Here is a 13219-nt window from a genome sequence, read left to right on the forward strand (position 1 = left end):
CTACTACAAGTTACAGCTTTCCGCATGAAGTTGATCTTTGCTACTATAAGCGATAGATATTGCAACGCATGTGCTCGTATCAGGATTAAACAAAAAATGTTTATTGTTTATCTGTTTATTCTTCACATACAATTTCGCGTGAGTCAATGGCCCTTGACACACACACACACACTTATATAGCCGCTGCATTTGCTGGGCACATATTGGAGCTGTCGAAAAAGTCGCATAAGATCGTATGATCGATGTTTTACGGGCATAATCGGAAAACAATTTTCGTAACTCTCCAAGACCTTTGTATATAATGATTTAGAGAATGTATTCGGTTCATCCTGTAGATAAAATTCATGCCAGTCTACCCGCGATACCCTGTAGTAAAACTCCTTTAATAACATATCATTTATCATCCTGATATTTTGGGATACGGCATCCCTCAATGACGCCTTGCTTGTTGTACATATCGTTGTAGTCCGAAACGTTGTATCTGTGGTTATGACTGCACCCCCGTATCAGACATCACAATTTGTAATTATTTCAGACAAACAATCTAGCAATCAGGGGACTGATAACCAGGATTGAAAAAAAAATTGCGTTTGCCAGGCACAAAACTGGAGCAGTCGAAAAAGTCGCATAAGATCGTAAGATTAGGCGGCAGACAGCTCTTCTTCATGATTTCCCACCATTTTCCGGATAAAAACTGCTCTTCAACTTGAGCGAGCATTACAGATCGAGGGAATGTACTGTCTAGTTCAATAACACAAAATCCCGAAAACCTCTGGTTGTCATATTATGGGATTCGTCCACCCGTTGGCCTGCGCATACGCCATATTTTCTGCAAAGCTGTTGCAACTTTATTATTCAATAATCTACCCTACAGTTTTTATTGCTTGCTGGTTTGGCGATGCACATCTCAAATTATATTAGCACACCTAACAAAAGCGACTAATAAAATCCATTACATGTAATTTGACAATCACCCGTGAAACTTTCCGTGAAGTAAATATTCCGCTTATTCAGCAAGTATTTACCTTAAAACTAGGAGTACACGCTTATACACAGGTATCACAAGGCTCGTACTCCTTGAATACCACCACGAAACAAGGGCGGGGCACTCGTCGAAAAGGGCACGTCATAAAACACGTGCACGGCACTCTTCACACGATACGCGAAGGGCGTGGTATACGTCACGCGCAATGTGTCATCTTTTTGAATTTCCCGCCACTCTTTAGCTCGTAACGACCGTAACGACGTCGAAGCGATTAAGCCCCCAGGTTTCCTATCCATCTTGCTAGTGTACTAAATATATAGCACACACAAAAACAACCCATGTAGCACAGGCCGTCGGCCCACAATCGGGGCGTGGGCTGGGAGCGACCGACTTTGTCGGCTCCCGACGTCGGTTCACGCGTCGCTTTGCAACACCGGGCCACTAAAGGCCTGCAGTCGGGATACGACAAACTTGGGATAGCCCCCCAAAGGCTTCCGGACGGGCACCCGATTCGCTGTCTCCCCTCGCGCGCCTGGTATTTTTACTCATATATCTACATATTAGGATGTATTTCAATAATCACACCATGTTTCACAGTGAAAACTTTTATTATTGACACTGAAACACTCAAAATAGGTGTGAACTTGCAAGAGAGATAAAGAGCCCTCATTATGAAACCAAGTCCTACATAGAGTAACATTTGTCAGCAATACAACACAGGGGTTTCTTTTATAAATGCGAGCCCATGGCGCTGCAGCAGGGGTTGTCTTCTGTGAGCCTCCTGGTCACCGTCTTTATCCCCAATGCCTCAAACTAGCGGCTAGCTGGCAGTAGATTTCTTATTGGGTGACATCTCTGTATCTTGCTTGTAGCACTTCTGCAATAATAATAATTAAAATGAAACATGTTGCTCTGGGATGCAACCTGCATTGGTAGTGTGACCGCACCAACTATATAGAGGAGCAAAGAGTAAGTTGCTACTTCAGGGCCACCATATGGGTAATGAGTATGACGGACAGCTTGGTGCTAACGGAAACGTGACAAACGCCAACTTGGGATAACAGTTTTCACATGAAAACATGACAACGAACTGTGAAAAGATAATAATCTATCAACAAGATGCATTTTTATACATTGGCTTTCTTGCATATTGATACGGATACCCGAAGTATTTTTAACACAGTATTTTGAACAAAGTATTTTTAAACACAGCATACCAGATCCTACTTCTTGCAAGCAAACACTGAAGTGGGAAGCATCATCTTTGGCATGAGGGAAACGAAGTAGACAGGAGTTCAACGTTACACCAGCTCGCATGTGTACTTTTCCTTTCTTCAGGCAAACATCACGGCGAGATAGGTTCATAGGTCTGTGACCGAAGTGTAGGCTGGATTCTGCATGAGCAAGATCGCTGCACGTACTATTGGATACAGATGGTAATGGTGATGTGATAAAGAAAAAAATGGGGATGTGAATTACTACGAATACATACAGAGCAAATAGACTTGCCGTTGTTACGATGGCGTGACAAGATCTGTTAGAAAATCTTGACAATCATCACATAAACGAAGGCTCTGAGGCAGAAATGTTGTGGTGTCCTCTTCAACGATATCCTCCACCAGGGCATTGATTTCTTTTCGCACGTCATGGTAGTGTGTCCAGTGTGACACTCTGAATTGAAAATCACGATCGCCATTGGCATTATTTGTAATATCGCGCCATGGAGGAAAGAAGAAAAGGGGGCGCCCAAACGGCTCTTCGACAGAAGACAGAAGCGTGGGGCAAGTGACGTGAGGATAAGCTGTAGCTTCTTTGGAGCCACGCGGGGGTCAGGTTACCTGAATAGCCCAATGAGGTCGCTTTGCACACAACACTTTGGGGGCCACATAGGCGCGCTACCACCACACCTCTCCAAGTATTCCGAAAATATACTTTGGGTGCTCTCACAGAGATGTACGTAACCGAAACCGGAAAGCGAGTGGTGATGTCACTGGAGTGGCCCCCAATCTCGGCTTCACTTCTCAGAGCAATAGGGCTCCTCCTCTCTTTCCTTCCTCATGTATCGCGCGGACAGGTCAATGCAGAATAATTTATTCACCAACGCTTGTTCTTTCTAATAGATTTCGCTTAACCACGAGAACTCACCTCGAGCTGAAGATGTCCAGGCTTCCAGTTTTGTAAGCACGCAGTAGTTGGAAGGACAGCTGCAGCGCACAGTCAACCTGAAGAAATTGTTACATTTCGTCTGAAGTCAAATACTCTATTTTATAATCAATCATCCAATCAAATACACTATACATGCTCTTCCACACTGTACTGAACCAAACTTTCTTCAAAACATAACCCCTCATCCGAAAAGCAACGCAAAAAGCATAATGGACATAATGGAGCACTAAAATCGAAACCATGTGAGACTGCACTGCTAAGTACTGAGAGAAGTCTTCTAGAGTGCTGCCAAGCATGTTGAAAAGCATCTACGTGTAACGCTTACCAATGCGAGGAGTACCATAGAAAGAAATAGCACTTACCTGGCGATGAATCGCCTCAGAAATGTCGAAGTCCCTCGAAAGTGTCGGAGCCCTTTATGTAAAAGCCTGAGTCTGGGCACACAGAGGGATGACACGAACATACGACTCAAAAATGACTCGTGTCGTCCCCCCAGACTCAGGCTTTTTCATAATCGAGTTCTTCCACCAGCATCCCTGCATATACGCCATCTTGAAAGTTTCGGAGGCACAGCAGCGTACAGATTGCTACTGACAATCAGGAGGCCGACGGGGTCTCCGAACCTGCAAATACGGCCGACTGATCGGGCCACATCATTGGCCAGATTCGGAACTGTGGGTCACGTCATTGCTACAGTCAGTGCCTTGCAGTCGGGGAGCAGCATCGGGGTACGATGGTACGATCCTATATTCCTGGTCACATAACCGTCAGTCGGGAAAAGATCAGGGCACCGTCGAGGGACGATCTTATGTTCTCTTCCTCTCTACCTCCTCCTCTCCTACACGACTGGGAACCAGTTGGGCAATACAGCGCACTTAGAAGACGACGCCCCCATTGCGTTACCATTGTTTCTTTCAGTATACCACGTCTTCCAGCTCTACCTGACATGGAAAGCTAGAGACAGCAGCTGATCCTGATATCGGTTCCTTGTTCTTTTTTTTTTTTCGCACATTGTTTGTGCAAGGCGTCAAAAGTTCCTGCGGTCCATAGTTCGTCAACGAAAATACAAATTTAGTACAAACCACAGCCTCCAGTAGACTTTCATGGTCGTGCATAGTTCCCTGAAAAATTATCGCTTTCTTGTCTTCATTCTGAATTTGAAGCGAAATGCTAGAACAACTCGAGAAATTTTCTGCTTTTTCCCTTGCTTCTCTCTTTCCAGCTCTCATTTACTGTATAAGTGGCTAAGCTCACGGGCTCACTAATTCGTGAATTTGTGAGGAGCAAGGACCTGGCAATTGTTCGCGGGACCTTAAATTCGCGGTACCCTGCATCAGGCGTTTTAGGGGCCCTCCACTTTAAACTTCCAGGACGAAGTTAACAAAAGGTATCACGACTGGTTAATAACCCGTTGCATTTGTGTTCCTTTTGAGCAGAGTTGTACACGTTACTAGAAAAAAGTAATTGATTACAATTACTGTTACTACTGCGCGAAAAGGAATTATTTACCGTTACAAATTACTTCATCAAAAATGTAATACGTTACCGATGAAAAATGTAACGCGTTACCTTTAAATTGTGTGCCATACCAAAGCTAACAAGCTGCGCTAACCTTCCCTTTCGTTCTTTTTTTCTTAATAAACATATACCCCCCCCCCCCGCAGTAAATGCAGCCATGCATCTCTTGCTGCAAATTCTAATACGAGACACCAACATACATGATAAGTGAAGTTCACAAATACATTTGAAATCAACGTACAAAACACATACACGCGTTGATTACAGATTTATATACACACTTAAAACAACTTCGAAACATCCGCTTCGTTTTGTTACTGTTGTTATGTTCAGCCCGCACAATTTATCAATACAGCCACGTATTTCACTGTTGCTCCAGTAGGCCGCTGTTGTAAGGGATTATCATATTACTGTGGTGTGCATGGAACACGTGTGGACTAGAGACGGCCGTCACGGTGACCTCTGCGTCATTGCTTCAGTCGAACTCGTGGTGGAACAGAAGAACAGATGGCCTTGCCATTGTTGACAGAAGATTTAAAAAGTAATCGATTACTCAGTAATTGATTACCGAAAATTGTAACCACATTACTTGGAAAATTACTTGCTCACAAACTTAATCGATTACGTTAATAATTACTGAAAAAAGTAATTGGTTACTAATAACCAAATTACTAGTAACGCGTTACGTACAACTCTGCTTTTGAGCCCTTCTGTTTGAGAGGGCTGCGAATAGGATGTCCTTGCTCGGCTTGTATCTGGGTCATTGCCGAATTGCCCTGTCTCCTGTCATTCTTATCACAGCATGGAGCAGGTACGATTGGCACTCGATGGTGATGCGGCACCTTTTACACAGGACGAATAAAGGTACCGTAAAGCAGCAGGCATACAATTTTATACTACTGGTACATTTGACAGCCAGGGTGCTCATTATACAAATTTCGCCACAAATTTCGTTCAAGTCCACCTGTTGTTTTTTAGGAAATTCGAATTTAATATTACGGGCAACCCTGTGCCTAAGACCCGACACGAACTCCGCAGTTCCTGCAATGTAGCGCAGCGAACATAAAATGCCAATAACAATTGAAGCGTACAGCGATATCTGGGGACCGCTATCATCATCACGCCGGCTCGCTGGACGTGGTGCATTTTTGCGTAGGTCACTCTCACAGTGAATCTGCTCACTATTCATTACCACGATGTACCAATGCGCTTGCATTTTGAGAGAATATGTGTCAGGAACTACCTCATTTGAACAAACTTTTGAAAGACAGTTCAAGAAGCCGGCTACTTAGCCAATGATTTAGCCGATAGAGGGTTGGGGACATTTAACACTGTTGCTCGTAGAATGGGCGGTTGTTGCCCACCAGGCGGCGCGCTGCGTCTTTTCACCGCAATTTTAGTCGTGATTAAAAATATTTAGAGTTTTCAGTCGCACATAAAATTTGCAACGTGGATATCTTTCGGAATAAGCTTTCAAATTCAGCTGACAATATTAGCAGCTTGCCTGCTGCTTTACAGTACCATAGCCTCCTAAATTTCAGAATTGCCTGCTCCACGGCGCCGAGATCAAAGAGAGCCGACTGACCCCTCTGTTTCTGGTGCCCCCCCCCCCGCAAGAGGCGCTGCCACCCTAGGATACCGCGCAGCGATCGCCATGTTTTTCTACTCATTTTATGTGGCATATTAACGACCTTTTAATCCTGCAACACAAACTATGGGTTATGATAGTTAGCTGTTAACTTGATGATATAGAAAAAACATGCGCTGCATTATTTTCGAGACTGTTCAATGACGGAAGGCGCAAAGGTCGAGATAAAATATATATATATATATATATAAAGAGGGGGGAAACATTACAAAAATAACTAAATGATGCTAGACGTGTTTGAAATTCAAACTTACAGATTAAAATGGCTTATGGCTGCACGTAGAGAAACAGATACTCATTGAACGATGCGACAGCACCAGAGGACACGTGTTTCGCCGTGTTTGCGGCTCGTCGGCCCTGGGTAGCTGCGCATCGTTCGGGATTGGCAAACCAGGGGTCACTCGGCGAGCGATATACACCTGGGAGGGTGACTGAGCACTTCTCAATGCCACAGTGCAAGCCAGTGCATTATAAAGAGGGGGGGGGGGGGAAAGCCATTACAAAAATAACTAAATGATGCCAGACGTGTTTGAAATTCAAACTTACAGATTAAAATGGCTTCTATGGCTGCACGTAGAGAAACAGATACTCATTGAACGATGCGACAGCACCAGAGGACACGTGTTTCGCCGTGTTTGCGGCTCGTCGGCCCTGGGTAGCTGCGCATCGTTCGGGATTAGCAAACCAGGGCTCACTCGGCGAGCGATATACACCTGGGAGGGTGACTGAGCACTCCTCAATGCCACAGTGCAAGCCAGTGAATTATAAAGAGGGGGGGAAAGCCATTACAAAAATAACTAAATGATGCTAGACGTGTTTGAAATTCAAACTTACAGATTAAAATGGCTTCTATGGCTGCACGTAGAGAAACAGATACTCATTGAACGATGCGACAGCGCCAGAGGACACGTGTTTCGCCGTGTTTGCGGCTCGTCGGCCCTGGGTAGCTGCGCATCGTTCGGGATTGGCAAACCAGGGGTCACTCGGCGAGCGATATACCCCGAGTGACCCCTGGTTTGCCAATCCCGAACGATGCGCAGCTACCCAGGGCCGACGTGTCGCATCGTTCAATGAGTATCTGTTTCTCTACGTGCAGCCATAGAAGCCATTTTAATCTGTAAGTTTGAATTTCAAACACGTCTAGCATCATTTACTTATTTTTGTAATGGCTTTTCCCCCTCTTTATAATTCACTGGCTTGCACTGTGGCATTGAGGAGTGCTCAGTCACCCTCCCAGGTGTATATCGCTCGCCGAGTGACCCCTGGTTTGCCAATCCCGAACGATGCGCAGCTACCCAGGGCCGACGAGCCGCAAACACGGCGAAACACGTGTCCTCTGGTGCTGTCGCATCGTTCAATAAGTATCTGATTCTCTACGTGCAGCCATAGAAGCCATTTAAATCTGTAAGTTTGAATTTCAAACACGTCTAGCATCATTTACTTATTTTTGTAATGGCTTTCCCCCCTCTTTATAATTCACTGGCTTGCACTGTGGCATTGAGGAGTGCTCAGTCACCCTCCCAGGTGTATATCGCTCGCCGAGTGACCCCTGGTTTGCCAATCCCGAACGATGCGCAGCTACCCAGGGCCGACGAGCCGCAAACACGGCGAAACACGTGTCCTCTGGTGCTGTCGCATCGTTCAATGAGTATCTGTTTCTCTACGTGCAGCCATAGAAGCCATTTTAATCTGTAAGTTTGAATTTCAAACACGTCTAGCATCATTTAGTTATTTTTGTAATGGCTTTTGCCCCCTCTTTATAATTCACTGGCTTGCACTGTGGCATTGAGGAGTGCTCAGTCACCCTCCCAGGTGTATATCGCTCGCCGAGTGACCCCTGGTTTGCCAATCCCGAACGATGCTTAGCTACCTAGGGCCGACGAGCCGCAAACACGGCGAAACACGTGTCCTCTGGTGCTGTCGCATCGTTCAATGAGTATCTGTTTCTCTACGTGCAGCCATAGAAGCCATGTTAATCTGTAAGTTTGAATTTCAAACACGTCTGGCATCATTTACTTATTTTTTTAATGGCTTTTCCCCCTCTTTATATATATATATATATAAATATATATAGATAGGGGAGAAAAGACACCAGAGACTGAAGTAGGGAGTAGGGGAAGTTATTTATTAAGCTGGCATTTAAACTAAGGGTCTGGGGAAGTCTACGTTTCGGCGGAAGCTCCGCCTTCTTCGGGACTCCCCGAAGTGGAAGGGATGTCCCGAAGAAGGCGGAGCTTCCGCCGAAACGTAGACTTCCCCAGACCCTTAGTTTAAATGCCAGCTTAATAAATAACTTCCCCTACTCCCTACTTCAGTCTCTGGTGTCTTTTCTCCCCTATCTATATTCAACATCCTGGTCGTTCGAACCTAAATTTTGCAGCGTATATAAATATATATATATATATATATATATATATATATATGCAGGAAAAAAAGCCATTAAAGAAACAAATAAATGATACTAGACGTGTTTGAAATTCAAACTTACAGATTAATATAGCTTCTATGGCTGCACGCAGAGAAACAGATACTAATGGAACGATGCGGCAGCACCAGAGGACACGTGTTTCGCCGTGTTTGCGGCTCGTCGGCCCTGGGTAGCTGCGCATCGTTCCGAATTGGCAAGCCAGGGGTCACTCAGCGAGCGATATACACCTGGGAGGGTGACTGAGCACTCCTCAATGCCACAGTGCAAGCCAGTGAATTGTAATGCAGGAAAAAAAAAAAAATATATATATATATACGGATTTCGTGGCAGTAAGGGGCTTTATGTCGCCTTGTAGCAGACTTTATGGAGCAGGGAGATGATGTGAGCATCCGGTATCGTGAGTCGGGAGTGAAAGAGACTCCATGAAAGAAGCCGTTCATTTGTATAGAGGCCGGAAAACCTGTGAACACAAAAACCTGGTTTCACTAATTCAGTGCAGTGCAAGAGCAGTGATGTAGTCGGCGGCGGCACAAAATATGCGACGTAAAACTGAAAAGTGCGCACAAACAAAACACTGGCAAGTGGTTATACTCTGTCTGCGCTTGTTAGCGCTTTTTTTAAAATACATTTAGCGTCTATCGTGAGAGTGGGTTCTAGGCGAAAGCTTTTCCCATGTCGTTCTTGTCGGTTACTCCAAGAGAAACATTTGTGAATAGTGTGAAAAAAAAAAAAAAATTGATAATTAGCACCTTCACCTCCACGAACTTTCGATGATGTCGCCCAGGAACGGAGCGTTTCAATACTTCCTGTACGCTTAAAATATTTCAGCAGCACGCTCAGGGAATTCTTTAGGTCCCTCCTCTTTTTTCGCATCATTTGAATGTACGTTTTCAAGCGATGCAGTCCCGCAAGTAGCTGCCCAGACGGGTAGAGGAGTCTATCTGTATTAATGAGCGCGTCAGACGGGGCCAAGGGCGTTTGCACTAGGCCACGCAATTTCCATAAAATTAGGTCATGTGAAAACAAGAGGTCACTTTCGAAGCGTTTACGTGATCTAGCCAAATAGTTTTCGACGATGAGCAACTGTATTTTAGACATTCACTGTTTATTTTTCATGGTGCGTTTTTGTGTCTTGGTGCACCATATAAGTCCACCTCGACGGAGCGGAAGATCTTGGCACAGGCGGACTCGACAATAAACACGCTATGTCTTTCAAGTGATCAGTTTTATTACATCTCTTAAAAAAAAAAACAAAAAAAAACGGAGTCACAATATAGTACTATTTTACAATCCCTGAGCAGTTCATTACATTTAATTGTACGTATGCACACATGCAACAGTAGCAATGAAACCCGGATGCCTCATATTTACGCATATAGTTCAACGCAAAGCGCAGTTGAAATTATGCATAATGTCGAACAAGAAGCTAAACACATAAACAGTGATTGGCGTGTTGGGTTCTCTACTTTTCAATGAGCGATTCGGGCAACTTAAAATCAATACCGAGAACAGTCAAATGTTTTAAGAGCTGTCCCAAGTCATATTAATCCGTTTCCTAATCAGCCATTATAGTATTGGCGGTCGTCATACGAATATTACTACCGATCACGCGAGCGCTCCATAACATCTGCATTGAAAACATCCTAGGATGTGAGCCCCAGTTTGCTCCATGTTTGCCTACCGGAGGGCGGTGGAGAGGAGGGGAGGGGAGGAGGTTGAACCGGCGCTTCGAGGCGTATAAGCAGGCATTATCAAATATAGGAGGCCATGACAGTACCTTTAAACCCATACACGTTTGCTGGATTATCTAGGCTTACAAGGAACTGGAATCACGGGACGCTGAGATCCGCGCGTGATTCGTAAAGGCTGGACTGCCGTCTCCACTTGCAGCAGAGAAGAACTGTACACTTTGTGAGGCAATGCAGTGTAATGTCGTAAGAAACCGCGTACATCAGTTGCCTCAGCGTCCTGGGGTTCAATTTCTTGCATATTTCGTTCGCGTATTTTCCTGTCATTGGTTCGAATATTTCGCGCAACTTTAAATTTGCGAAGAAAAGAGCGCTCGTGAATTTCATAAAAATTTGAGTTTTAGTAGATCGTAGGCTATAACGTTTGCGTACGTAAGGGATAGCGCTGATGGTTCTGCGCATGCCCATAACTGAAAGAGAGCTTCGCGCAGTGCGCAGAACCACCAACGCTATCCCTTACGTACGCAAAGGCGATAGCGTACGATGTACTAAAACTCTCTATTAGTTACTCGCGAAATTACTACTTCAGTATGTGAACAGATACCACCACGTTGTTCTTGTAAACGTAGTTTTTGGGCAATGGCAAAATTTCCTTTTGAGCTATGAACAGTGGTCGTTTGAGTTTTCAAATAACCCTATACGTGTCATTCCATCCTTTCAGATAGTTTGTGAAATGTCCTGGAACTGATCTAACTCATACGCCGAAGCTATCTACAACGCAAAAATAGTTTCGCCGCTGAATTGGACATCCGGATTTTGTCACCCAATTTCTCGCCTGAAAGCGATACCAGGCCATACCTTTCTAAGACGAAATTCTATTATGTGTATTTAACCCAGCTTCATTAATTCATTGCAATCTCATTGAATTAAGAATTGGCGTATCAGAAAAACAGAAACACGAAAGTTGCGATTTACGCCCAGTCAACAGGCCAAAATTTAGGCCCACTGACTCGATATGTACCGATTCAAATACGTTTGAACCGGACAAGGACAGACTAGGACAAGAGAGCTGGTGATAGGATTCCGTGGTGGTGGAGCCGATGAAAGAGCTCGCCGTTGCCGGGGGAGACGTTTGCGGAAGGGGCGGTTAGCCTGCTCAGGGGTTGCGGCTCGCTGCACAAAGGGGAGGGGGAAAGACGATTATGGTATAGGACAGGGAGGGGTGTGCGGCGGTCCCTCTTGCTGTGTATTTGGAGTCGTTGCGGGTAGTCCCGCAAAGCTACCCACCACAGAAACTTTGCGATCATCCTTCAGTATTCTACACTGGGATGGTCCCTGCCTCCGCCATATCAGATTAGTGCCAGTAGCGAACACTAACTTGGTGGGTACGTTGCACTTGGGTCCCTGCACCACAGTAACCGCAGGGATGTATATCAGGACGTGTTGTCATCAATGTGTCGTGTATTGTCATTATACACGTATATTGGGATGATTGGCGAAGTTACCCCATATTGATAGCGACCAAGCACCAAACTTCAAGTGTCAAAACGAAAAGAATGTTTTCTGAGTCGCTGTCTTGTGTTTGTTCAGTGCGTTTTTAGCTCAGACTCAAGGAATGTTCCCTTGACGCCGCGCCCAGAACAGCGCCGCCGATGTTTGCTCAATGTGGAGAGGGAAGTCAAGAAACATGTGCGCGGAAGAGAGAAGCGCCCATGACGACACGACGGCTACGCCAGCTTCGAACGCGTTCCGCATTCAAAGAAAAAGCTGAAATTATGGTTGTGCCCTTTCCGTACACTTTCCCTCGTAGCTAATACTGTCGCTGGAAAGACAGTCAAGTAAACGTGCAAGGTTGCCCGAAAACAGAGAAAACAAATCCACACAGCCAGAGCAACATGCGAACCACTCACAAGAGCGTCCAACAATATATTGATCCACGTGTGGCCAAAGCAGACGAGAAGAACGCCACTCTCCGTTCAGCGGTGACACTAACGCCGATAACCTTCTCTGTCCTGCTTTTCATTTTTTTAGCTGCTTCAACGGCCTGCAAACAGCCTCTGTTTCGGGCACATCCGCCTCACGAATTTTCGTTGTAAACATATAGCGACAGCTGCCACAGAAGGAACTCGCAGCTGTGCGATCAAGTGTCTCAAACACATGCAGATAGACGTTGAGAGAGAAAGCTGTACTTACAGCTCCGAGGATGCCCAGTATTTTGGTTCCAGTCTCAACTGTACAACAGCCACAACAGCAGGTTTTCATGAACTTCATGTTTGCGCTCCTTATGCGTGTAAACCGCCTACCGGACCAGTGATGTTATGTTATCCAAAGGCAGAAACAGCACAACTAAAACACGACGCCGCGCCAGACGATGATTCTTTCTCCCCGAAAACCGCAACTCGCTTCGAGAGGAAGGTCATGCGAAATTGAAGAAACACGGTTCTGGTGGCGACATCTATCGTCGGTTACGAAAATTTCGTCCTCAAATCGCTTTGTAGTGTCTGGGCCTCCAATACAGAAACGTAAATCGTAATGATGGGATAATGGAGAATCCTGTCAGGAAGAACAAGTGCGGTCGAGAGCTAGACGCCGCACCAAATTGCGATGAAAAGATCTAGATGGAGCAACGCGCAGGGGCGTATATAGACAGGCGAAGAGGTCCAAATATCCTGCCCCCTGCTCAATTTATCTCTTCAAATAGTCTTTAATTTACCCCAAATCGCGTGTCGAGCATGCTATCCATGGCTGGACCACCTCCTCAGAAAAATCTTGGATCTGCCCCTGGC

General features: G+C 45.3%; 1 protein-coding gene and 1 long non-coding RNA gene across 2 annotated transcripts in view; both read right to left on the bottom strand.

Moving 5' to 3' along the window:
* LOC135394449 (uncharacterized) overlaps positions 1-12835 on the bottom strand; it is a 92473-nt gene extending 79638 nt beyond the window's left edge. The window contains exon 1 of the mRNA XM_064625185.1: positions 12627-12835. Within this exon, the coding sequence (XP_064481255.1) occupies positions 12627-12704 (78 nt within the window). The 5' untranslated portion in view covers positions 12705-12835. The remainder of the gene's footprint in view (positions 1-12626) is intronic.
* On the bottom strand, positions 1612-6539 carry LOC135394450 (uncharacterized). Its single transcript, XR_010422907.1, has 4 exons — positions 3514-6539; positions 3131-3207; positions 2203-2656; positions 1612-1862 (listed from the first exon to the last, which is right to left on the bottom strand). It is a non-coding gene; the product is annotated as an uncharacterized LOC135394450 (long non-coding RNA).
* Positions 12836-13219: the final 384 nt, after the last annotated feature.

The sequence above is a fragment of the Ornithodoros turicata genome, chromosome 5 (genome assembly GCF_037126465.1).
Source record: "Ornithodoros turicata isolate Travis chromosome 5, ASM3712646v1, whole genome shotgun sequence".
Lineage (NCBI taxonomy): Eukaryota > Metazoa > Arthropoda > Arachnida > Ixodida > Argasidae > Ornithodoros > Ornithodoros turicata.